At 59.2% G+C, this 25,652-nt stretch overlaps 1 protein-coding gene across 4 annotated transcripts; it reads right to left on the bottom strand.

Moving 5' to 3' along the window:
• Positions 1–384: 384 nt before the first annotated feature.
• PHKA1 (phosphorylase kinase regulatory subunit alpha 1) lies at positions 385–19,920 on the bottom strand. Of its 4 annotated transcripts, none has more exons than XM_065846416.2 (33): positions 19,755–19,920; positions 19,462–19,620; positions 18,885–18,932; positions 18,229–18,397; positions 17,775–17,857; positions 17,487–17,567; positions 16,949–17,047; positions 16,692–16,838; positions 16,332–16,385; positions 14,697–14,819; positions 14,485–14,580; positions 13,698–13,805; positions 13,416–13,494; positions 12,836–12,970; positions 11,649–11,758; positions 10,888–11,032; positions 9,907–9,985; positions 9,313–9,488; positions 7,213–7,389; positions 6,740–6,834; positions 6,397–6,536; positions 6,093–6,249; positions 5,846–5,925; positions 5,573–5,651; positions 5,357–5,486; positions 4,885–4,986; positions 4,370–4,485; positions 4,010–4,048; positions 2,936–2,980; positions 2,532–2,702; positions 1,964–2,017; positions 1,631–1,831; positions 385–1,406 (listed from the first exon to the last, which is right to left on the bottom strand). In XM_065846416.2, the coding sequence occupies exons 1-33, from the start codon at positions 19,830–19,832 to the stop codon at positions 1,233–1,235; spliced, it is 3,729 nt and encodes a 1,242-aa protein (XP_065702488.1). In that variant the 5' UTR covers positions 19,833–19,920; the 3' UTR covers positions 385–1,232. The 4 variants fall into 4 exon arrangements, with proteins under 4 accessions (XP_065702488.1, XP_065702491.1, XP_065702489.1 ...); XM_065846419.2 differs by having other exon boundaries at positions 9,409–9,488; XM_065846417.2 differs by lacking the exon at positions 4,010–4,048.
• Positions 19,921–25,652: the final 5,732 nt, after the last annotated feature.

Raw genomic sequence — 25,652 nt, 5'->3', positions numbered from 1 at the left:
CCTGATCCCAATCGGTCCAACCATGTTACTGTGTGTGGGCTTTGATCTGCAGAACAGAGCCGAGCTGTGACCCCCTGATGTCCCCACCCTGTCCTGCGCACGGCTGTGGGTGTGTGGTAGAGCTCAGTGCTCAGCACATCGGTGACAGCACCGCTAACACTGGGCCAAGCAGCCAGCTCAGAGTTGCTGCACAGAGCACGTATGAACTGGGGAACCTGTGACTTTAGGATGAGAGGAAACGGCCTCAAGTTGCGCCAGAGGAGGTTGAGGTTGGATCTGGGAAACAGTTTCTTCCCCAAAGGGCTGTGGGGCATTGGAACAGGCTGCCCAGGGCAGTGGTGGAGTCACCATCCCTGGAGGGGTTGGACAGACACAGAGACGAGGTTCTCAGGGACATGGTTTAGTGCTGGAGTTAATATTACGGTTGGACTCAATGATCTTAAGGGTCTCTTCCAACCCGAATGATTCTTTGACTTGCCCGTTAGCAACACTGCCAGGGGCAGAGGAGACAGCAGGGAGCGGCTGCCGGTGACATCCCCCAGCCAGCCAGAAGCCCTGTATTCACAGCTTGGTGCTAACAGAGATCTGTTACCACCTTGGGATGTTCCTGGCTCCCCCAGTCTCCCCAGCTACACACACTGGACCCCTGAGAGGGGCATGATGGGCTGCACGGGACTGCTTTGATTTTGGGTGTGCTGGGAGAGAGCCTGAGGCAGCATCCCCTCTTCCTCTAACAAAGCTTTTCCATCAGCAGCAGGAAGAGCAAGAGCTCCAGCCTACACTAGTATAAACCCCGCAGATTTGGAATAAAAAGCAGCACAGAACAGGTTAAAAACCTCAAATCTGCTGGAGGCAGGGAGAGCATGAGCTGGGCAGGGGCACTGCAGGGCCGAGCACACACACCTGGCGAGGGGACTTTCCGTCTCCCTCAGACACAGGCCCCTCCAGGGGCGATAGCCAAGGAGGAGCCACACAGGCAGACACTTTAACACAAGCAGGTTTGAAAGCTCAGCCTTTCCCTGCCAACCTTCGCTCCACAGGCTGCGGGGCAGGCCCAGCTCAGCTCAGCACACCTGCCTCCTGTGGGAGACCCCTGCGCCCACCACAGGCCAGGACTGGGAGGAGAGATGGCCACACAGGCTGCCTGCAAACTAGCCTAATGTCCACCTTTAAAAGCTGTATGAAACAATCCTCCTGCGGTGTCTGCAACCTGAGGAGAGGAGCCGCAAGAGCTACTGCATGGAGCAGCCGTCGGCGGGCAGGAAGTCGTACACATAGATGGCCACGGACTTGGACAGGTAGGTCATGGTGCCGAAGCGGCCACTCGGCGCGCTGTCGTACAGCAGGCAGCAGATGCCCGTGGCAGGATCCCTCTCCAGCATGTGGTCATCAGCGCCCAGAGCTTTCTGGGATTTGGACAGGAAAGGAGAAAGGCAGAATTAGGAATAAGGACAGCCCCCTCGCCAGCTTCCACCCCAAACACCCTCTGTTGCACATCGATAGCGAGCGGCAGAGGGACACTACATCTTCGCTGCACCCTATGAACACAATAGGTGCAACAGGCAGGACCCTCCAGGTGGGTGAACCCTGCGCAGCTGTGGGGAACGCAGCCAGCAGCCCTGGCCCCTACCTGCTCCTCATAGAAGAGGTCATTTGCTATGTGCAGGATCTTCTCCACAGCTATGATGTTGCCGATGGTGTGCACCTCCATGTCCACCAGCATGGTGAGCACTAAGATGGTCTCCACCAGCAGCTGCCTGTACTCTGGCTGGGACACGCGGTTCAGAACCGACTCCACGTGCACAGCAAATTTCATTTCCCCTGGCGTCATCTGTGAAGAGGGAGAGAGAAATGCACCATATCGCCAGCACAAGTCCTGAGCTATGCTGGGCACTCACCCAGGGCAACCCAGCACCCAACACCAACCCACCTGCCCTGTTTCCCCTTCACATAAACCTCCTACCTCTCTGGTTGTTGAAGAGGGAAGAACAAAGCCCTCCACAGAGAGGCCGTGGCACTGCAGAACAAGAAGGAGAGGCCACGGTTATGGTTCTGTGCTAAGAAAGGTATATCCAGCCCATCAACTTGCTTCCACTTGAGCACTGGCACGTGCTGCCTGTGCTCCCCTGACTCTTTGTACAGCATTGTTCCTTTCCCACCGGTTCGGCACCAGCTGGAGCCCACCCATGAACAGCACAGGGCTCTGCTCCCTGGCTTACCGTGCTGAGGATGAGCTGTACCTGGAGCTGCATCAGCTGTGGCCCCAGCCTTGCCCCTGCCTGGCTGACGTATAAAGCACCTGAGCAGACCTAACCCCCTTATGCAAGGTTTGGCACAGCATGAGGTAGGTCCTGCACGCCTACAAGGCAGCTCCAGGTCTTCCCCAGCTTTCCAGGGCCAGCTGCAGGCCTTGTCCATGAAGCACGTATCTACACAACATTGGGGACCAGCCCTGGGTGCCCGCTGGCAAGGCTGGTGCCTGGGACCACAGGCTCACGTGCGTGGAGGAGCCAGTCAGATGTCCAGCTCACCTTCTGCAGAACCTTCCACACTTGCTGGTAGAAGCCCATAGGGACACGGTTGAGGGCCCCATCCAGTCGCCGTCTCCGCTGCCACTGGCCCTGGCGGCTGTCCTTACTGCTCTGGCCTTCTAGCATGCTTGAAAAGGAGCCCTTGCCCAGCAGCTCTGAGTGCCCAGCAGACTGGGCAGACAAAACAAGGATGATAGAGACTGCTGTAAAATCAAATACCCCACAAGAGCGTGGCCCACCCACTGCTGCCCAAGAGTTTGTGCTCGCCCAGCCTGGTTCCCAGGGCAGAGCTGCCACCACCTGCCCGTGGCAAAGCCCACCCCGCAGCACCCCTGCAGCACAGCTCCTTTCTGCAGCCACAAACAGGACAGATCCTGTGTGTTCAGCCAACAAATGCACGTTACCAGAGAGGACGTCAGGTCGGCCTCCGTGGACTGCAAACTGAGAGGCTGAAGGAGAAAGGGAGAGGCAAATATAAGACTGTGCCAGAGCGGGGCAGCCAGAGCAGCAAGCCGAGCAGCGGCAGCACGGACCAAGCTCAGGTCACAGGGCAGTTATTCCAGGGGCTGCAATCAGCTGGAGATGGAGAGGTAGTTTCAAGAGGCGAGCTGTGGGAAGCCTCACATCAGCATCAGAGGGGAAGGACCACACCAGCGCATGGAGTGGCTGCAGGGCCCCCAAGTGCCGGTGCTGCGGCAGCAGTGGGCTCATGCTGGCCAGCACACAGGAGCGGGGCTGCTACTGCTCTGTTGGCTGCTGCCGCACACAGGGATTTAGTATCGGGCAGACCAGAGGACCAGCAGCAATGTCACTACCCACAGACAGCCCACCTCACCACGTACACGGTCCCCCTGCGATGCCAGGTTTCACACTGTGGCAGGGTGGCCATAAACCTGCGGCATCAGCCTGGCCCCTGCAGGCCGTGTCTGTTTGAGGACACCCTAGAGCTCAGGGCTCCTCCTGGGCACGTGCCAGGCACCAGGATTGGTCCTTGTCCTTTGTAGCTGGGCAGGAGCCTCTTCCCCTGAGAGGAAATAGCTGGGGAAGCTACAGACAGGATCCACCAACTGCCCCGCAGGGCCACTGCTGGTCATGCCACCATGCTGTGCATGTTTTTGAAGGTATCGTGGTACCTGTTCAGCCATAACAGCTATGGAGCACAGCTCCCGGCTGGCTGTAACGCCACTACACCCACCCCGCCAGCCCAAACGTGGCAGGTCCCACTCACAAGGGAGCTCCCCAGCTGTGCTGGGCCCTAAAGCATCTCCAGCCACGTTGATCCCTTCCAGGGAGCCAGCCCCCTTCCCCTGCCCCAAACAGAGGAACCCTGAGCGTGCGGAGCGGGGAAGCCAGCTCAGTGCTGCAGCAGCTTGCTCAGCGGGTTTGTTTAGGAAAGCTCATGCATGCTCGGAAAGCTGCCCTGCTATGTGGCATGATGGGTAAAAGCTGAGGCTGCAGAAGGACCAGGATGGCTTCACCTTATTCCCAGTCAGAGACTGCCTACGTTTTTCCAGTTGCTGTAAAAGAAGAAGGAGATGAAGTTTCTGCTGCTGAAGGAGGCCCACCAGGACACCAGCCACGCCTGGGACACTGCATGGTCCTCCCCACCCACGCACCTTCTCAAGCACCCCTGTGCTCCCCGGCACTGCACCGCCAGAGCAACCTCCACCCCACTAACAGATTTACCCCAGTTCTCCCCCCAGGGCAGGACTGGAGCCAAAAGGAGCTCCTGGTAGCAACTGTAAGCTTTCTGAAACCCAAGAGTTCCCTCCTGCCCTCCCATCAATCCTGCCTGTCCTGTAGCTGCTTGTCACCCAGCCTGCAGCACCTGCCCTCACCTGTTTGATCTCACTTTTCAGCCTGACGATGCCAGCACGCTCAGGTTTGGTGGCCCCAACAGCCCCCACCTCACAGATGGAGATGGCAGCGGTGACCGACGAGCCGACTGATCGCACTAGAAGGGAAGAGAGGTCTAGAGCGGGCACGGCTGCCCCTCATCGCTGCTCAGACACTGGTTCCTCTGCATACCCTTGCTCTCTGTCCCAGCCAGCATCAGAGGTCCATGAGCACAGCACAGAACTGCTTCAATTCAGGCCCGACCAGGCCAAGGGCAAAACTAAGCAAAGCCCCAATAGCCACAGGACTTGTGTTTGATTCCTGGAGATGAGCTCAGCAGCACCCTGCTGAAGAGCACAGCTTCTCGCTGGACCACTGCAGTGCAGAAGCCACTGCGCTGAATGTGCGGGAGGACAGGGACGTCCCCTACAGGTGGGAACACCTGGAGGTGGCCACGCTCTGCACCAGGACCCAGCTTTGCCCACAGATGCTCTTGCAACCCTGCTGAGTGTCTTACCACTTTTTTCCACTCCGAACTCCTTGCCAGAGATGATGTGGTAGAGCAGGCTCTTCATGTCAGAGGGGCTGAGATTCATCAGGTTCTCAGTGGCTTCTCCAGCTGGAGAGAACAGAGTTGGGATGTTGTGCCCCGCTTCACAGCCCTCCTGGGACATTTTTACCCAACACCCCATTCTGTTAGTAGGGGAAGCACTGGTACAGGATCTCATCCTCCAAGGACATACGCCAACTCCAGGTGCTGCCCACAACAGGGACTCTTCCCCCTGTTAGCCCAACACACGCCTCAAGAGACCACAGTGAAACCACCCCCCTGTGCTGCCTGAGAACAGTCCTGGCTGCAGACCCCTTCATGCAGGGTCTCATCCTGGTGCTGAGCTGCCCATTTTTAGCAGCCTTTCTCTTTCCTGGATGACAGGCCCCCAGCACTGCAGCACCCACCCCAGCCATGGTGCTGTGCCCACCGCACATACCCGAGCAGTGCAGGGAGTGCGCCAGCTCCGTTGCCATCACCTGGATGATGAGCCCTATGCGGATGCGGAACATCTCAGCAAAGAGTACAGGATCTGTCCGTATGTACATGGCCAAGTAAACCATGATCTCCTGGAGGGGAAGAGGCAGATCACCCCACTGCTCCTTGCCAGGACAGACATCCAGCTGTGGGGTCTCCTGCCGCCCTGGCCCCTCACCTGGGTGAGGATGGACACGCTGAGGTTCTTCTCGCTGGCTTCATCAATGAGGCGAACGAGCTCCTCGTAGGGAATCGGGCTGGGGAGGGAATGAATGGCAGAGCAGGTGAGGGACGGCAGAGTGAGCCCTGCATTCCTCCTGGTCTGGACAGCCCAGAGAGGAGAGACACAGGCTGGGGACAGCCACCCAGAGCCGCTCCTGCCCACAGACTCTGGAGCAGCAGCCTCACATCCAACCCAGCTACCACGGGGAGGGAGAGGTGCCACACGCACGCAGAGATTGTCTTCTCACGCGGCTCCGGGGGCAGCCCCACTGTCAAGTGCTTCTGGTGAGACAGGAGGGCAGTGCAGGCCTGGGGGCAGAAAGGGTCATCCTAAGCGTCACCAACAGCTAAGGGTTTGGGAGCCTCAGCACAAGGCAGAGGGAGGCAGAGCTGATGCAGCCAGGGCTTGCCTGCCCGCTCTGCTTCCTCCTCCCTGACAGACTCAGCCTGCTACAGGCCAGCTGCAAGGTTGTTACCTCATCCAGAGCTTCCACCTTCTTCTTGAGGATGCCAGAGATGTACCGGATCAGAGCCCACTGGCGCGTGTTCCCCACGCGCACGTACAGCTCAGTGAGGAGCTCCTTGACGGTGGGGCCAGGCTCGCTGTCGAGCCCAGTGTGCCAGTCGGGACCCCTGCAGTAAAGGAGATGTGGGGTTACAGCCAGCAACGTGCCCTGCAGCAGCTCCCTGGCAGCCCCCAGGTTTGCAGGTTGGGATGCATGCACGGCTGCGCTGGCTCTCTCTGCTCAGTGAGCCAGCAGGGATTGGAGCTCAGTGTACTTGAGGATGTGGAGCATGTAGAGGATGTCTGCTTGCTCCTGCAGTGTGGGGCAGATGCGCAGCTGGTCCACCAGTGCCTTGCAGTCCACGTTGCCATCCTTATCACGGGGCAGGTTCATCTCTGCATGGAGCGTGTGGCTCTGGGGGAAGGGAGACCCATGATCCTGGTTAGCACCATCAGCACTCCACACCAAGTGCAGTCTGGTTATGGAGGCAAGGTCATTCACCTGTGGATATTGCCCTTGCCAAACACCAAGCCTTCCCCATGCAGCCCCACAAGGACCCTCTGGCTCCAGCTGAAAGGACAGCACTACTCGGACAGACCCGGAGGGACAGGGCTCACCTTGCCATCCACATCCTGCTGGTCGGGTGAACTCAGCAGCTTGACTGACTGCTGGGATGCCTGGAAGATCTTGGTGGGGACGTACATCCCAACATCTAAAAGAAAGCCAAGGTTGGTGCAGACACTTCTCAACCCCAACCATCACTGCTGTGCCCCAAACCACCTCCCATCTGACACTCTGCTCCCCAGCAGCCCCTGCCCACCCGGTTAGAGGAATGCCACTGTGAGCTGCCAACACTCATCGGGCAGCAGTTGCACTGAGGACTGCACAGGCACCAACTCCAAGATACTTCACGGCCAGGACTGACACGATGGACATACTGTGCACTTGCCCAGGCAAAGACTGGGTTGCTTTGCAGCCCACGACACACTTCCCTGGGGCCCCAGCATCACCCAGCTGGGAAAGCTCCCAAAGCACCTCAGCCTCACCCCTGGGCTTGAGCGAAGGTGCTGAGGGTGCTGGTGTTACCCACCCTGCACGTGAAGGTCCTTGGCCTTGGATGCCAGGGACATGAGGTCGCGGGTGGTGTGGACAGCAGCTCGGAAGCGGTTCAGCCCTCCCCGCTGGGCAGTGGGAGGGAGGTTCGACTGCGGAACCGTGCGCTGCAGCAGGTGGTCCAAGTACTGAGCAACCTCATCGTATGTGTCCGCTGGAAGGGGAGGCAGAAGGGGGGGGATCAGCTGCTTTGTGGCAGGGCACCCCCAGGCCCTGGAGAGCTCCTCAGCTGTGCCTTGACATGGGCAAAGCTTTGCTGGCTGCACAAAGCAACAACGTGGGGCTAGTGCTGGCAGCAAGGGGGACAGTGCCAGAAGCCAGGCTTACAAAGCACAGCAGCCGTGGCATGCCTGTTTCTGCACTGCTCCGCTGCCTGCAACACTGCCCGCCAGCTGGGGCTCCCTCCGAGTCCCACCTGGATGAAGGAAACGATGGGGCGTGTGTCTTGTCCATGCCTGCACAAGGACAGTGGGTCTGCTCAAACCCCATGGTGAAACCCTTGCGCTTTGTCCCTCTGGGCAAGAGGAGGCACAGCCAGGGGCAGCCTGTTGCAGGAGAGATCACTTAGGAGCACCCCAGCACACCAAGGGCCTCATCCAAGCAGGACTCCAGCACCAGGGTGAGGCAGAGCGGGTGTTGCAACAGTTATTTCTAATTAGAAATTACCACTTTTTCTAATTATGAGTTAGAGGAGTTTCTGCCTTGCTCTTTGCCCAGCCTCCGGCAGCTCCCATTACTCCCAGTGTCACATGGAGCGCCCCAGAGCCACTAATCCCTGACTATGACATGGTGGAGGCTGCTCAGAGCCCTCATCTCCGCTCAGCTGGGAGATAACACCCTGCCCATCGGGGTGCGAGATGCTCTGGGGGAAGATGCCTCATGGCAAGGCAATGCAATACTTCGCAGAGCTGTCAATGCACTTGCAGGTAGTGGGCCAGGGCAGAGCCTCGCTGCCCTGCAGCTGGCAGCCAAGCTCCACAGTGCATCTGCCCCAGGAGCTGAGCTGCAGGCGGCATCCGGGGCTGACAGCACAGCATCCCCTGTCCACACCTGGTGTGGACACCTCGTGCCAGCGCCTGAAGGCTCGGCTGGAGGAGTCCCCCAGACATCAGGCTTGAGAATATCATCCTGCCTGGCTGCAGCGTCTGACCACAGGAAAAACTTAAAATCGAGCATCTTCTAGCTGCTGCAGAGGCCAGGCAGGCCCTGTCTCCCGTTGGGGCCGGGAGGAAGCACACACCTTGGAGAAGCCTGGGCGCAGCCTGCAAGGAAACCACAGGCAAAGCACGAGGGGGGCAAGAGAAATAAGTATTCAGAGTCGCAGCCGTGCAAACACTGGCTACAGGAGCAGCAGAGGCAGAGCAGACTGACGGGAAGGCTGGGAAGATGACCAGCACTAAGTCACGCAGGAGGACAAACACAGGCCTGCCTGCAAGGGGAGCACAACGTGCACCCCACCGTGGTCTCAGGACAAGGTGGGTCCATCATGCTCTGATGGGCCAAGGCCCTCTCAAGGCACCCTATCCACAGCAGCAGGGCCACAATTTGGCACCCACTGGGGCAGCTCTGCCCAGGGAGGGTAAAGGCTTTGGAAAAACAACACTCAGATTGCTCAGGGACATGGTGTCTCTTCCCCATCATCTCAGGCACTGAGACATCACTTTCTGCACCATCACTTGTGCAACAAAGATGCTCGGCTAAATCTCCTGAGTGGAGACACATTGCAGAGCCTTCGTCTCTTCCCCATGCAACACCCTACGGAAGTCAGAACGGCTTGTTCCAGAGCATCCTCCATGCTGTGTCCATCAGCCTCAGCCCTGGCTGGCTGGGAAACCCCTCCAGCGAGGCGGTACAACAGCTGTATCAATTCACCCAGTCCCACCCCACTGGTGTCACCATGAACACCACCATGATAAGATTAATTGATGGAGAGTCAGATGGAAACGAAAACACGGTGAAAGCCCAAGTATATAAAGAACACGGTAGTAGATGCTGGCAGGGAGGTTGGGTGTTACAGGTTTACGGGTGAGTGTGGCATCTGCCACGCCACAGCAGCGACTGGCCTGTTCCCCCTTACCATCCTCTGCTATCTGCAAGCCATGCAGCCACTCCTCGGCGTTTAGCTCCTCAAAGCTGCCAATGCTGAGCTCGTAACTCTTGGCAAAGACCTTACCCTCTGGCCCAGGGTCCATAAAGCTGAGGTGCGTTCGGCACGACGTTGTCAGGAACTCCGACAACTTACCCGTCTGGATCCTGGGCGAGAGGAGGGGAGGTCACACAGAAAGAAGGTGAAGGCAATACCCTTGGCTTTGCCTCCTTGGACCCAGGGCAGGCCCTTTGGCAGGGGGAGACACACTCGCCCAGGAATGAACACAAGCCCCAGAGCCTGCTTTAGCTGCCTGCAACTCCTCCTGCATGGAAGGGCTGTCCAAAAGCTATTAGAGGGATCCTGCAGCCATGGGTTTAATGGAAGAAAGACATATGTCCTCTCTTGCATCTCCTCTGTTGGGATAGTAGCCCTGGGTCGCACTCACAGCCTAGCACAGCCCAATGTATCCTCCACAGCTTGTTCCCCAGCAGCTGATGCTCAGGCTCAGCAGGTACCCTCACAAGCAGGCTCCTGGGGGCCACCAGCCCGCTCCCCTCCTGCACCCCAGGAAGCTGTGCTCACCTTGCGCCACCGAAGTACCCGTCCTGCAGCTTTCGCAGTGTCGCCAGCACCGTGGGGTGCACATTGTTGCCGGTTTCATCTGTTGGGGACAAAGACACAGGCCGTCAGGCTCTCTCGCTCAAAGAGGGTAACACAGCACACAAAGCACACAGCATCGGCCAGACTCTTGCTTTGGAGTGTACGGCCAGGCTGTGGCACAAAAAGCACCACCCAAAAAGGGAAATTCAGGACTGTCCAGGTTGGATTCCAGGAAAGCCAGGCGAAGGTGCACTCCAGGCTCCTGGGATTTCATCTTGAGCTGAAGCCGACAGTACCAGCCAGCAGCACCCAACCAGCCCCTGCCCTGTCCCTGGCTCTCACACGGGGCAGTGGAGGGAGCAATGCTGCTGGGGGCAGAAGGCTCCATAGCAAAGACACTCAAGACACTGAAGGCACTTCAAGTACATGAGGAGAGTCAAAAAGGCCAGAAAGCAGAACAGAGCCCCTTCCCTGCACCAGGCTCACAGGAAAGCTGTGAATTGCTCCAGATAAGCCAGTTTGCTCTGCGTCATTGCAAAGCTCTTTGCTCCTTCTGGGTTGCTGTTTTCCCCTCCCTGTTGTGTAGGAAAGCCTTTAGAAGGCAGTCTTAGTGAAGAATTAAGATGCAGGAAGAGCCCCAAGAACACTTTCACAGGGGAATTACTTTTTTTTGGTCTTGCTCCCAAAAGGCCTCCCAACAAGCCCAGCTGCCCGGAGACCAAATACCCCTGTGCCAGCAAACCTCCCCTGAGTTGCCGGCACTTGTGCTTGGCAGGCAGCCCTGCGCGCTGCCAGGACAGCTGCCAGCTCAGTGTGGCTCTTTTGAGCTTTACAGGAAGCTACTGACTGTTCCAGCCCACCGTGTCCCCATTACCGAGACATCTGCCCATCCCCTTCCTCCCACAGAGCCCAATTCCCAGGGCTGCTCTAGCCAAACGCCCTGCGAGGCTAGAGCATCCATACCAAGCATGGTGTGGGAGATGGGGAAGGTGATGGTTGGCTGCCCCGTCATCCTCCAGCGGCTGCAGAGGTAGGAGAGGTCTGTCCTCAGCATCTCCACAATCATCTTGTTGTCGAGAGCCAGGTAGAACTGCTGCTGGTCTATGAACTGTGAGGACAGCAGGAGACATGAGCAGCCCTTACCCCAGCCACTAAGTCACTTTGGTGCCACCTCTGTCTTCCTACAGGTGCCCAGGAGAGATGCTCCTTTGCACCGGTAGCTCATCCCACCTTACCTGGTAGGTGCCAGTACAGTCTAGAAAGGGACCCTCAAACCCCAGAGCAGCTACTGGCCACCAACAGCTACAGAGGTTAACAGCACAGCTAAGCAGCAGCAGTGGCACCCAGGCCCCACACAGCCGGTCCATGCCTGTCCCAAGCAAATCACGCTTCCCGCAGTGCCAGGCTCGCAGCCCTGCTTGTCCCCACACCATGCTGCACACAAGGGACAGATGGATCCCTGTCCGACCATCAACCTCCTTCTGGTGCTCTTGTCAGAGTGAGCAGAGATTTTCACCCAACACTGACCATCAGAAGCTGACACCATCTCCTCCCAGCACACACACAGCCAGGACCCACTCCGCTGTTTCACATCGTGGAGCTGAGGCTGCTCCATCCTCCCAGGCTGTTCAGAGAACCACTCAAGCACTCAGTGAGTGGAGAAACCTCCTGCCCAGTTCCCGATCACCTGACAGCTTGGAATGAGCCTGTGCAATGCCACCCACCTGCGGGGTAAAGGTAAAGATGTTCTTCCTGATGTTGTAGAGCTTGGAGGTCCCAAGGACGCCCATGTGCCGGTAGGGCCGTCCCGTCAGGCTCATCTGCTTGTTGCGGCCTAGGAGGGCAGGAGGAGGAGGTTTCAGTGCAAGCCTCCCCACAAAAGGGGGTGCAGCAGCAGAGACAGGCCCCTGTGCTACCAGCCTGCAGGAGAAGGCTGGTTTGTGGTTGGGGTACCCCAGGACCCTGTGTCGAGCTGGCACAGCTCTAAGGGACAGTTCTATTCTGCTCCCCAGCCATGTTCAGGGGGCTAGAGACAGTCAGGCCCTCCCCAGGGACTCTTGCTGAAACAGGGACATACAGCCCATCCCGACCTCCATGACATGCCACCACTCCCTCTCTGGGGATGTCAGAAGCTGTGGCAGGTTTCCCCTTGCAGAGGACTGGCCCCTCAAAGCTCACAGCTCTATCAGAGTTGCCGTTGCTCCTGGATTACTCCCAGAACAGTGCAGAAGCAGCATCCCCGCTCGGTCATGTCAGGCCTGGCAGCTGCCAGGCTGCTCCCCTGCCCCCTTTGCCCATGTCACACTTGGCCTTTTGGTGGCTTAAATTAGCGTGTGTGTGCAGCTTGTGGTGGATCAGGTTTCTCCTGTGGCCCAGGCTGCGTCTCCAGCTCCTGCACAACAAGCCCCATGTCCAAGGGGCTGCAGCATCAGGGAATGAGTGTGCAGAGCTCTGGAGCACAACCTCCCCTCACACTCAGCCCTGCCAACCCTCCAACAACACCTGTCCAGCCTGAGCTATGGGCTCTCTCAGCCAGAGCCTGCCAGGAGACCCTCCTCTGGGCTCTGGCTTGCATCCTCCATTGAGATCTCGGTACAGGAACAGAAGCTGGCTCCTGCCCACACGGGGTCCATCTATATAGATCAGAGCCTGTGCCTGTCCCTGGGGTGACTGTGAAACTGTGATTCCAAAAGCTTTATCCCTTTCAGAGTCACCGTGAACAGCACTGCCAGCCACACAGCTCCCTGTGGGCAGGAGCAGCTTTACCAGGCCCAGGAATGGGGGGCAGAGCTCTTGTCAGCCAGGCAGAGAGGAGCAGGGCAGGACATGAGAATCTATGAGCAAAAGTGCCAGGAGATGGGACAGACCCTTCTGCAGCCCCTTTGCTGCAAGAGCAAGGAGCCCAACTCACCCAGCCGGGCATAGATGTGGCTAAGGATGCGAGCAGGCTGCACTCTGATGGGGTAGACATCCGCCACAGTCTCCACGTCAATGCCCTCCTTCCTCAGGACAGCCTTGATCCCCTCCGTCTCTGCCAGGATGCACACTGGGGAGAGATGACAGGCTCAGTGTGGCATGGGCACAAAGGTGCAACAGCACTGCCCCTGGCCTTTGGGGACACATTCAAGGTGCCACATCACGTAGAGGCAGCTGTCCGGGGTCCTTTGAGAACCAGGTCCCACTCCAGAGGTCTACCTTGCTCCTTCTAAGACTCTACACCCAAGCCTTCTCTGCTGAGCAGCAGGAGGACAGGACAGTTCTCAACCTCTCTGCAGAGGAGCTTGTAGCAGGAGACATTTCCCTGGGGCAACACAGGGTGGAGTGGAAGGACTTGCACCCCATCTTATACCCACCTTGCCAGGGCTGAGATCTGGCTGAACCGGCAGCCACCCAGCCAACAGAGCCACCCCAGAGCCACCCCTGTGAATCCTGCACAGGCAGAGTACCAGGCCTGCCAGCCACAGGATTTGGGACCCGTCCCTTTCCCTCACCTTGGACCACCACATCGGGCTTGGGGACAGTCGCAAACCGGCGGTTGAGGGGATCTATTTCACCGGGAGCTAGAAACCCCTGAGGAAAAAGAGGCGTGAGGAGACAAACATTTCATGAGCAGGGTAGAATGGGTGATGCCTATGGAAAACCCTCCTTTAAGAGGTCTTGGGAGATGGAGGTGACACCTTCCCTATAGTAGGTGGCTCAGGGTGGCAGCATTTGCCCTTTCAAAGCTCAGTGCCTGGACCCACAGCCCTCTCCAGCACCAGGGGTGAGCTTACCTCAGCCATCAGGCAGCCCAGGATGTAGAGGGACTGTCCCCACATGAGCGGCAGCTTGCCCATGGGTATCCTGTCCACAGTGTGGGGGTTCCTGTACTCCTCATCCACCTGGAAGACAAGTCAGGAGGTCAGGGGGGGATCCACAGACACCAAATACTGAGGGAAGCATCATCATTGCATTTTAAAGTCCAGCAGTTCAAGGCTTAAAACAAGAGCCTCTGAAAGCATTTGCTACAGAGGGTCCAAAACATCCTTGGCTACATTCTTCCCCTCTTCTCGTGATTGCCCCCAGGCACCTGCGTCAGACAACAAAGCAGCTGCTCAGGCTGTGTCTGGGTTCCCAACATGGGCCACCCATGGGAACGACGGACACCCCAGGAGCAGCGGGGTGATGCTCTCAATGCTGGCAGGGAGAGCACCAGTCCTGTACCCCCTGAACACCAGGAGGCCGCTGCACTCAGTCTAGGCCCACGCAAACACCCCCACCACTGAACGGGAGCTCAGCACAGCCCATGTCCACGTGTCCTGAGAGAGAAGACTCTGACTCCAGGCCAGCAGACTGGCAGCAAAGCACCCTTGTATAAGGGGGCAAGAAACGCTTTGTGGAAAAAAGGTAGTTTATTTATCCAATGTGGTTTTAAAACAGCTCCAAGACACACTGTTTTTACATGAGGTTTCCATGCCCTACATATGCTGCTTTACTACCAATTTGGGTTAATAAGCAGTTAAAAGCTCACTATCTGGTAACGACACATTCCCGCTCCCACTGTAGCTCAGTACGGCTCACCTTATCGGGTGGGACACTGTACAGCTCTGGCATCAGGCGCATCCCATTCTTCCCCTTGATGAGAATCCCCTCAAGGGCTTCCCGGTACTCCTCCACCTGAGGAGAGAGGAAAGGGGATCTGTCCCCGGTCGTGGCTCCCAGCACCCTTTCCCCACACACCTCCCTTGCCAGGAACTTCTTTCCACCAGCCCGGCAGGTCCTGCCTCCCTTGCCTGCTCCATGTTTCCACTGAAAACTCCGTCGATGATCAGGTACGCCCAGAAGAGAGGCCACTCGCACTCTATGTTCTCGAACAGCTTCAGCTCCGCAGGTTCGTAGTAGGAGCGGCTAGGGTCCTGCAGGGAGGGCACGACAGCAAGGTGGTGGGTGGCAGGATCCCCTTGGACAGACAGGGCTCCTACTCCCCTGAGGCCCCAGCCCCAAATGCCCTCCCAGTCCTCCTCTGCGTCTGAGAGCCAAAAAGCAGCTTCACCTCCAGGCTGTGTCCCCTTCCAAGGCCCCTGCACTGACATCAGAGGGACTCACCCTTCCTGGGCAAAGGAAGCCCCAGGAGAGCACCCCAGACCCTTGTACAACATCACAACATCCCCTTCACTGCATTGGGGACACCTGCACCCCCTTTGCCTCGCCTGCTCTGCCCCAGCCCCTCAGCACCTGCCTCCTCCAGCATCACCATGCTGGCTCAGGCACAGGGGTTGGGCTGGTGACACAGGGACAGAGAGCAGGATCCCACCTGACACAGGGAGGTGCTCAAGACTGAATCCTCCCATGCCAGATGTGAGGGGTGCAGTGCCCCGAGGGACCTGTGCTCCACCGCCCTGCCAAGTGCTTTAACTGTTTGCTACAGAGAAGGAAGAGAGCTGGCCTTAGCAGAGTGCCAAGCAGAGGTGACAGCAAGGACAGAGAGACCAGATGTTTTCTATAGTGCCTGCACACCAGCCACAAGCTTCCAGATTCCCACTAGACTGCAGCCAGCTGCAGTGCTTCTGCAGGCAGCGCTGCCCTTCCCGTGCTTCCCTGCTCCCCAGAAATAACCCACAGCTCTGCATGCTGGCAAAGCTCGTGAGCGCTGGGAAGCTGGAGATGCTGCTGCTCTTCTCTGGCTCTAGAGATGCAGCCACACACACTGCCTATTATGGTCAGGTCTGAAGAGGAACAGCAGAGGAGAAGCACTTAGAAGCACTAAGCTGATGGGCTCTCAAGGGAGCCTCACCAACTTATGGGCTCAAAAGTCAGTGACAATTTAAGAGCCTCCAAGTACAGTTTCCTGGTTCTGCATTATCAAATGCGACTGTTGCTTATAAAATGTTCCTGGTTTCCCTCCCCAAAGCAGCAGAGGAAAGCCTCTGCTCGCTCCGCTGAGAGCCAAGTGTGGCAGTACACGAGCTGCCTGCTGTGCTGGGAGAAGCAGAAGCTGCTTTGTGATCTCCAGTGATGTGGCAGAGCCCTGGCTGTCACAGACAAGCACTGTACGGTCACCTTCTCAGGCCTCTGGCCCTCGCTGTGGGCTTGTGCAAACCTGGGAGAGCTGAGGAGAGCCCACCTTGGCTCCCACACGGGGCAGTGGCCCCGTCTCCCCCAGCCCAGGAGATACACAACGCTACCAGGTCCCAAGATGCAGGCAGAGCCTAGCTCTGCCCATCTGCTGTGGGCATGGGTGGGATGTGCCACCTCTGCAGCAGGCTCTGGCACTTTGGGAAGCCTTGCCAAGACACATAACATTGCCCGCGGCTACTCAGGGCTCTCATCTTCCCACCGCCTTTGTGCTGCTGCTGGGGGGTCTGCAAGCACAACCCAGGGCAGCTGTTGCTCGGTACTCAAGTTCTGTCAGGGCTGAAGACTCTCACCTCTTTGGGGGTCCTGTATCCATCCCGGAGGAAGCGACAGCAGCCATAGCGCCCCTGGAAGAGGAGGAAAGAGGTGCTGAGCAGGAAGCGCAGCATGAGATGCCTTGTACCTTCAGTACAGATGCACGGGGGGTCTCCTCCAGCCAGACACCCCTTCACTTGGTCACCTAGTGCTCAGGCAATACAATCATAGCCTAGGGCCACAGTGCGCTGGACTGGTTCTCTGCACAGCCCTGCCACAAGTCACAGACTGGGAGAGGACATAGCAGCACCCCTCCCTGAGCACGTTTTTGGGGAAAAAAGGGCTACAACAGGGCAGCTGGCTCCCAGGAAGGGCAAAACAAGGGCAAAGCCACCCACCTGCAGCTTCGTGATGATCTCTTGCTTCGTGATTTCCACCAGCTCGCTGTCCTCCACAGCAAACGCTGGGTAGGAGATGACAGAGAGCACGCTAGCATCCACCTCCTTGGACGAGGAGGCCCTGGGCAGCATCGAGTGGAGGATGGACTGGGTGCAGGGGAATGAGGAGGGGTTTAGGTTGCTGGGCATCAGTCACACCACAACCCCAGCAGATGACGGTTAATCCTGCAGTGGCGTAAAGCCCATGCGGGTCTCACCTGGCAGTGCTGCACCTCGTCTGACAGCACCCGTATCACCGACTGTGGGCCTCCCTTTGCTCCAAAGAGATCCAGCTCATCCAGTGCCTCCAGGGCAGCCTGCAAGCAGGGCGAGACCCAAAGCAGCGACTCCTCTACCGTGCTGCTCGTCTGTAAGAGCTCCCACCTCATGCCAGCCCCTCTGTGTAATGCACTGCCCAAATCTAAGCAAATTTAAATCCCGCTGTGGCTGCAGACAACCACTGGTCAGAGTGTGACCACATCTCCAAAGCCACAGGCAGCCAGAAATCAACAGGACCATGGACATTTCTGCCACACACCCCAATTAATTTCTCACTCCCAGTTTAGGCAAAACCAAGGCAAGAGGGTCAAAGTTGTATCCCAGCACGCAAGGAGAAAGGTCTTCCTTCCCAGGGGTGCAACAGTGCATGAGGCATTGAGCCTCAGTAGTTCAAGATGCCCAACTTTTCCTGTAAAAAAAGCAGTGAAGTGCCACTGCTGCTCTCCAGCACCCACTCAGCACCTCCCCCCAGCTCACCTTGGCCATGCCGACAGAGCTCGCATTCAATTCGGTAATGCCCTGGTTTGTCTTGTCCCCACGCTCCCATATCCCGAAGTCCTGCGCAGAGGCAGTGACACGTTGGAGCAGGCAGCGGTCACAGCACAGCCAGCAAGCCTCTGAATCCCACCCATCAGTGGTGCTCCCAGGAGGACCCATGGGACTCTGCCCACCGAGGCTCAGGAGGGACCCACAGCTGCCCCCAGACACCAGCCCACCACCCGCACCCCTGGGGCACACCCCCCTTCCCCAGCATGGGCTACCCACCGCAGTTTTGTAGGCTGCTTCAATGTAGAACACGAGGTTCTGGATAAAGTTGACTTCATCCAGGCTGTGAATTATGTGGAGGCCTGAAGCAGGGGGAAGAATTCACATTAGTTGCTCCAAGCCCTCAGGCAACCATCTCTAGGAAGGGGCTGCAGTAACTCAGGCTGGATCGCTCCTCTTCACTGCAGACCCTCCCTCGGGAGCCACGTCCTGGCTGGCTCCTGTCCCCACCCCCCTGTGGCAGCTCTGGGGTTTCAGGCAAACAGGGGCTCTTAGAGAAATGGACATTGAGGGGCCCAAATAGACCATGGGTGCTGTGAGCGTAAGAAAACCATGAAGCCAGGGAGGCCACCACAGTAGTTTGGCACCCAGGAAGCTGCACTCAAACCGACAACACGGAGGGCCCTGGAGATCAGCAGGCTCCCAGGTGAAATGGCATCCCCAACAGCGTCACCTGAGGCCGTCATTTGTGCCAGCATGAGCAGGTAGAGGGAGGTGGCATCCATCTGGAGGTGGCCCCACTCGTGGTCCCCCACCACGGTGGCACAGGTGTGGGTGTTGTACTTGGCATGCAGGCAGTCCTTGGTGCTCTGACTGTACTTGAACGCCTCCACCTTGTCCACCTTAAGAAGGACAAAGAGATGCAGGGGTTCAAATGCTGTTTCCAGAAATGTCTGGTAGCCCCAGAGCCAAGGGCTGCCCCGTGCCATCAACCCAGCATGTGGAGCAGGGCAGAAATCCTACAACCTCCGGGCTGAGCCCCTTCACGCACCAAGGCAGCGAGTGCAGCCTTGGAGGGCCCACAGTCATAGTGGCACTATGTGGAGAGAAAGGGTCACCCCAAATGCTCTCAGGGAAAAGAGCTGCAGAGTCTCAGCATCAGCCAGAGAGCAGCTGGCAAAGGCTCCACTGGCCACCAGCCCACAGTACCGGGACTTCCATTCCACCACGGACAGATGCCAAGTCAGAGCATGTTTCAAGACTTGCTAGAAGGAGGCCTTCCCTCCGCTCGCCAGGGGAGAGCCAGCACAGCTGGGACTGACAGTCTTTGTAGCAGAGCTGGGCTGCAAGGAGACCGCTCAGCTCTCAGGGGCGCTCCCCAGCCCCTACCTGTCTCATCATGCACTGGAGCAGTCCCCGCATCAGCTTCACCACGCTCTGCAGGAACAAGGAAAACAGCCTCATGAATCCCCACGCAGCCAGAAGAAGCCCTGACTCAGGATCAGCTGGCCGCTGACCTTTGCAGGGCACTGGCGTCTGTAACCGGAGACCTTGCTCACATTTCCATGGCCCCTGCTCCCCAGGCGACAGCAGAGCAAAGCAAGATCTCTTGACCTGCCAGCAAGGCCGAGCTGCTGTGCTGTGCAGGGGGAGCGAGGGCATGGCTGCAGGGCACAGCTCCCCAGCCCCTGCAAGAAGGGCTGTGTCCCCAGGTCACCCCCAAACCAGAGAGCTGGACCCTTGGGCTGGGCTCCAGCTGCAGCTCTCTGGCTCTGCCCTGTCTCCCTATTGCCACCTCTGGCCGGGGACAGCCCTGTCCCTGCCCTCAGTGCACGGCTGCCCTTTTGGCCCCAGAGCTAGGCCGTGCCACAAGTAAACCAGCCGGGAGGTGGCAGCGGCTCCCTGGTACCACCGGCCAGGCTGGGACTGCCAGCCCGTGCCCGCTGTCCCGCCCGCTCCCTCCTACCTGCTCCAGCTCGTAGGCCTTGGCCTTGTCCTCGTCCCGGTCCGCGTTCTTGCGGTAGGCCAGGCCCAGCCCCCACACGGCCAGGATGCTGTACACGTTGTCCCGGACCCACGCATCGCGGTGGTCGGCGCTGGCGGGGAGCAGGCCCGTCACCGCGTCCTGCGCAGGGACAACCGAGGGGCCGCGGCCCCTTTCCCAGTTAACACCGCCTGACCCGGCCTGGCGGTTCCCCAGCCCAGGAGCCGGCGGGCGCTCCGGGGCCCGCGGCGAGGCGGGTTCCAGCCCCCCCGCACCTGGTGCCGGAGGATCGTCTGCTGCACCAGCCGCGCGTACCCGTCCAGCCGCACGCCCGAGTTGCTCCGGCTGCGCATGGCGGCGACGGGACCGGCACCGAGCGGCGCGGCGGGAGCAGAGCCAGCACCGAGCGGCGGGACCGGCACTGGGGAGGCGGGACCGGCACTGAGGGGGCGGGGCCAGAACTGAGGGGGCGGGGCCAGCACTGAGGGGGCGGGACCGGCACTGGGGGAGCGGGGCCGGCACTGAGGAGGCGGGGCCGGCACTGAGGGGGCGGGGCCGGCGCTGAGGAGGCGGGGCCGGCACTGAGGTCGGGGGTGCCCCGCCCCGCCCCGGCACCCGCTGCACCACCCCGGGCACCGCGGCACCTCCGGAGCGGCGTCCCCGCCCGCGCTGCCCTGCGCTCCCCGCCGCCCACGGCGCTCCCGGCCCGTGGGGCGGACACTACCGAGCGAGCAGGACCCGCCGCCGCGGCGGCCCCGGCGGGGGCGGAGTGACGGGCGGCGAGCGGCGCCCCCTGCCGGTTGGAGTCTGCGCAGCGCTGCGAGCGGACAGAATCACAGAATGTGAGGGGTTGGAAGGGCCCTGGAAAGCTCATCCAGTGCAATCCCCCCATGGAGCAGGAACACCCAGCTGAGGTTCCACAGGAAGGTGTCCAGGCGGGTTTGAATGTCTGCAGAGAAGGAGACTCCACAGCCTCCCTGGGCAGCCTGGGCCAGGCTCTGCCACCCTCACCAGGAACAAGTTTCTTCTCAAATTTAAATGGAACCTCCCGTGGACAGACGGACACACATAGTGGTGTGGGGTTGTACAGATGCACACGTGTGCCAGTGTGTGTGTACGGGTGGACACATGGACATGTGTGCCACTGTGGGTGCAGGGACAGACACACACATGCATATAGACAGAGACATGGACCTGCACAGGTGAGGACATACAGACACAGAGGCATGGACATGCACACACATGCACATGTACAGATATGTGCACACCAGCCTGCATGTGTGTGCACAGGCAAACCTGCTTGTGCACACCCACGTGTACACACCCTGCGCACACAGAGCCTTGCACTCCCATGTGTGCACAGCGCTCAAGCACACATGGTAGATACAGGCACACATGGCACATACAGGCATGCACACATATACATGTGCAGAGACAGGAATACATGCACACATATGTGCACACCCACATACACACACATTTATACATGCATAGACATACATTCACACAAGCATATACTTACCGTGCACATACATAGTCACATGCACACACACAAATACACACACACACAGGCACAGGGATGTATATACACCTACATACATGTGTACGCACAAACGCTCACACATACACAGAGAAGCACTGGCAGCATGCAGGTGCCATGGGCTCCTGGGGACCCTGTGTCCCTCCTGCCCACAGCCACCCCACCATCCCTCACCCTAGGGACCCATTTAGGCAGGTGGGAGTCAAGTGGGTGCTATGGCAGATTCAGCACCCATCAAACATGAGACAGGAGCCCACAAGTCCCGCATGCCACCCTCTGCCACCCCAAGGCTCATGTGGCCCCAACACACATGTAAGCTGTGTTTGCTCAGGCAGGCAGGGGCAGGAAGCTGCTGGATGCAGGCAGGGGAACAGGTGCTTTATTGCCTGTACAGAGCATCCAGAGGGGCTGAGCCACGCACAGTGTTGCCCCAGGGGGCTTGGGGCTGCAGCCCTTCCCCAGCCCAGCCCTGCAGGGCACGTGGCTGCAGAGGGGTCCTGTCCTGGTGGTGAGGGTATGGCACACCCTGCTCCCCAGTGGTCCCAGTGCAGGGTGGGCTTTCCTGGAGCTGCTGGTGGCTGTCAGCACTCGAACGGTGGCGGGGCACAGCGCCCGGCCCTGCAGGGCAGAGCAGCCATGAGCATTGTGCCAAGGTCCCTGGAGGGGGTCACCCCTGGGCTAGGTGTGCCTGGGGTGGGGGGCAAAGCTGGGCTCTGCTAGAGCTCAGCCATGGGGGTCCCCAGGCTTGGGGCACTGGGGCTGGGAAGCACTGGAGGTCCCTAGGCTGAGGGCAGCAGAGAGTGGCATAGGAGTGGGGGGTCCCAGAGTGGAGAACTCCCAAAGCTGAGGGGGCTGGTGGGGTTGGGGCACTTGTGGGGCCCCACGGCTGGGGACATTGAGGTACATAGGTAGGTCCCAGGGCTAGAGACACTGTGGGGATGGAGATGCGTGCAGGATCCCAGGGGTGCAGGTTAGGCTGGGCAGGGAGTGATGCAGGGAAGGGGCAGGGGTCCCTGCTCACCTGCAGGCCCTGGTGATGCACTCGAGGCCATGCCGGCAGTGGGCACCCAGGGGTCTGCTGCCCACCATCCTCCAGAATGGCGTCATGCAGGGCAACCGGGAGGCCGTGTGTCCCCCAGCTCCCCGAGGCTCCTGCAGCACCCAGAGGGGTGGATGGGTCAGAGAAAGGGGTGCAGAGCCCCCTGGGCCCTGGGGGCCACCCGCCATGCTCAGACCCACCTGGAAGGAGCCAGGGAGAAGCAAGAGGAGGGAGAGGAGAAGTGCCAGGCTGGTGACTGTGTCCAGGGGGGGCAGGGACGACCCCTCTGGCCCTGCCACCTCGGCTGGTACCCGGCGCAACAGGTGCTGAGGCTGCCATGGTGCTGCTGACTCTGGCTGTCGGGTGTCTCTGCTGGGCACTGCTCTTCCCTGGTCACTGTCCTGCACAATTTGAGTGGCCCGGAACGGCAGGACAGCCCCTTGTCACCACCTCCCACCCCGGCTGGGCGCTGCCAGTGCCTCTGCGAAGCATCCACAGGGCACTCGCAAGGCACCCAGTGCCTGGGCATCACTGTCTGCCTCCAGCTGCAGCCCCCCAGGTGCCTGGGGGGCAGCTGTGCCCCACAGCTGGGTGAGCTCTTCACTGGTGCCCCCACACCGTGCCCAGCCCAGATTTGCCCTGATGCTGCCAGGCCGTGTAGGGCAGGTCATCCCCTCCCTGCTCAGTGTCACCCCAGAGGATGGGCTGTGAGAGGTGGCAGTGCCCACATGGGAGGGGCAGCAGGGGGTAGTGAATGGGGACCCGGTGGAAACAGAGCAGAGTCCCAGCATGGGGTTTGGAGCAGGAGAAGGGGCTGGGAGCGGGACAGGAGGGGGCAGGGATGCCCTAGGGAAGAGCAGCGGGACAGTGCAGCCCCCAGCATGGGCAGCAGCCTGACAGGCACTGCAAGATCCCTGCCAGAGCACGGGATGGGGGCATATTTTGGGCCTCTCATCATAAGAAGGACATTGAAATACTAGAGAGAGTGCAGAGGATGGTGACAAGGGTGGTGAAGGGTCTGGAGCACAAGTGTGATGAGGAGCGGTTGAGGGAGCTGGGGCTGTTCAGCCTGGAGAACAGGAGCTGAGGGGAGACCTTCTCACTCTCTACAACTATATGAAAGGGGATTGGAGCATGGAGGGTGTTGGTCTGTTCTCCCACGCTGCAAGTGATAGGATGAGAGGAGATGGCTTCAAGTTGCACCAGGAAAGGTTTAGATTGAATATTAGGAAAAAATTCTTCCCCAAAGGGCTGTGGGGCATTGGAACAGGCTGCCCACGGCAGTGGTGGAGTCACCACCCCTGGAGGGGTTTAAAGGGCATTTAGACGAGGCCCTTAGGGACATGGTTTGGTGCTAGAGTTGGGTTACGGTTGGACTCGATGATCCTGATGGTCTCTTCCAGTCAAAATGATTCAATGATTCTTTGTTCCCAAACCAAGGCCCCTGGTGGTCCCTGTGGGGCTGGTGCTAACGGGGTGCCAGGCTGTGCCCAAGGGGCTCACACGACTGTGGAACCCCCAGGAAGAGCACCCCCTCACCCTGAGATTCACCAGGCTGGGGGCCCCGCACACTCCCAGCCAGCTCTGCTCGGGCAGCCCCAGCGCTGACACAGGCACAGAGCCAAGGTCAGCTGGGGACAGCAGCTCGTTCCCTGAACTGCTGCTGCTCCTTGCCTTGGGCAGCACCTGCCCCCCAGCTGTGCAGAGGAGACCCTGCTTCTGGGGCAGCCCCTCGGCACCTGGGGGTATGCAGGGAAGGGCTCCAGCACAATGGGTACAAAAACGCACTGGCATGGTGCATGTAAGGACACAGGGCTGGCACAGACAAACCCCAGTGCCCGTTTCGAGGCACCCAGCAGGTGTGGGTGGTGCCTGCAGCAGCCTGGGGTGATGGTCCGTGCCAGGGACAGAACTGGGCGCTAGCATCCAGCAGTGCCCAGGGCTGGGGGCATGCCCAGCTGCCATGCCTTTCATCATCACTTGCCTGGATGAGTCAACACCACATGCTTAATTATTGACAAGGGAAAATATTCCCCCTGGGGTCAGGTCCAGGGGCTTCCACACAGCCTCCTGGCTGGAGGTGGCCAGGATGCAGCCAGTTAGGGACAAGGGCAGGAGAGAAGCCTGGGGCTCTGCAGCTCCTCACTCTGCCAGGATGGGGAGGAAACTTTGGGGTTGGCGGGTAGAGGAAGGATGGGAGCTGGCAGCACCCTGCCCCACAGCAAACGCCCACAGGAGGGAAGTGCTGAAACATCCCCGTGGAGCTTGGATCAGCAATTACATGGAGCTGGAGGCAACGCAAGAGATGAGACCCAGACAAGAGTCATGAGCTGAGGATGTAGAGGAAGTACCCAGCTAGTAGGTGGCAGTGCCACCAAACACTGCGGGACAAGGATTACAGCTGCTACCCATGCCTTGCTGCTCAAAGAAAGGGAACTTTGTCCTAGCTTTGCAAACACTGGGCATTGCGCCCAGGAACAGGCAGGTTTGCCTGTAGACGCTCTCCCAAAATAATCCTGGCAGCCAAATGCCTTGGCCAGGGTGACAGACAGCCCAGGGAGACCCAGATCATTGCATCCCTATGGCCACACATATAGAGGGATCTGGGGCATTTCTTGTCCTCAGCCTCACTGGGGCAGCTGCCTGCAGCCCCATCTGTCCCCCCTGCCCAAAGGAAGGTCTGTATCTCTATGGAAGCCTCTTCTCCCAGCTCCTGCTTGAACCAGCTGGGATTTACCCCCTGCACACAGCAGGGAGCAGCACCTGCTCCCTCCAATGCAGGCACAAGGGTGCCTGCACAGGGACAGTCTACCCCAGTCTGTCCCAGGGGGCACCTGCTGTACCCCAGGGACAGAGCAAGAACAGGCCAAGATGGTCTTTAGCAAAATCCATCAATTTATTTAATTACACAGTCAGCAATAAATAGAGGAAAAGCAGGGGTGCTGGGAATAGGACCAACCCCTCCAGGAACGGGGACTGGCCAGGAGCCCAGCAGAGCCTGAGCCCCATGGGACAGCAAGGGTGCAGAAAGGCAGAGGGACACCACGCTGGGGGTCTGACCCCTGGGAGAAGGTGAGACCCCAGCCTTGCTAGAGGGTGAGCCAAGGAGGCGAAGGACAGGGGTGGCAAAGGAAGCAGCAGGCACAGCCTGGCCCCCGGTACTGGGAGCAGAGCTGGCAGCCTGGGTCCCTCCAGCTTTCACAGCTTCCCCCAGAGCAGAACTGCAGGGAAGGAGAGGGGCTTACACCCTCCCCAGCCCAATTCCAAGCCTGGTGCAACACCACCACAGCCAGGACTAGACAGAATGGGGTGCATGTGAGCTGGGAACGGATCCCACAGGCAGGGGTGCTCCAGACAGCGATGGCACCAGCTGGGTGCCAAGCACAGGGACACCTGGAACGCTCAACCCTTCCTGCCCTAGCTCCACCAGGAGACCCCACACCACCCGCTAAGAGCTTTGTGCTCCAGTCCAGGGAGCCCGCTCTTCTCTGGGAGCATCTTGGCATCAGCCAAGCCCCTCCACCCCCCAAAAACAGGCAGTGGCCACGGAGCTACAGGAAGGACAGATGCCACAGGGCAACTGCCCCAGCACAG

The sequence above is a fragment of the Patagioenas fasciata genome, chromosome 11, assembly GCF_037038585.1.
Source record: "Patagioenas fasciata isolate bPatFas1 chromosome 11, bPatFas1.hap1, whole genome shotgun sequence".
In the NCBI taxonomy this organism is placed as follows: domain Eukaryota; kingdom Metazoa; phylum Chordata; class Aves; order Columbiformes; family Columbidae; genus Patagioenas; species Patagioenas fasciata.
Note: the sequence above shows the minus strand (reverse complement) of the source record. Positions and strands in the feature narration are given on the sequence as shown.

What these genes read in the sequence shown, in the direction of transcription:
- PHKA1 (XM_065846416.2), bottom strand. Translation starts at nt 19,832, where the DNA reads ATGCGCAGCCGGAGCAACTCGGGCGTGCGGCTGGACGGGTACGCGCGG. An exon ending in GTTCGGAGTGGAAAAAAGTG is followed by an intron (nt 4,486 to 4,884) that starts GTAAGACACTCA and finishes CTTCCCTTCTAG; the next exon opens with TGCGATCAGTCGGCTCGTCG. An exon ending in TGTGGAAGGTTCTGCAGAAG is followed by an intron (nt 2,018 to 2,531) that starts GTGAGCTGGACA and finishes CTTGTTCTGCAG; the next exon opens with TGCCACGGCCTCTCTGTGGA.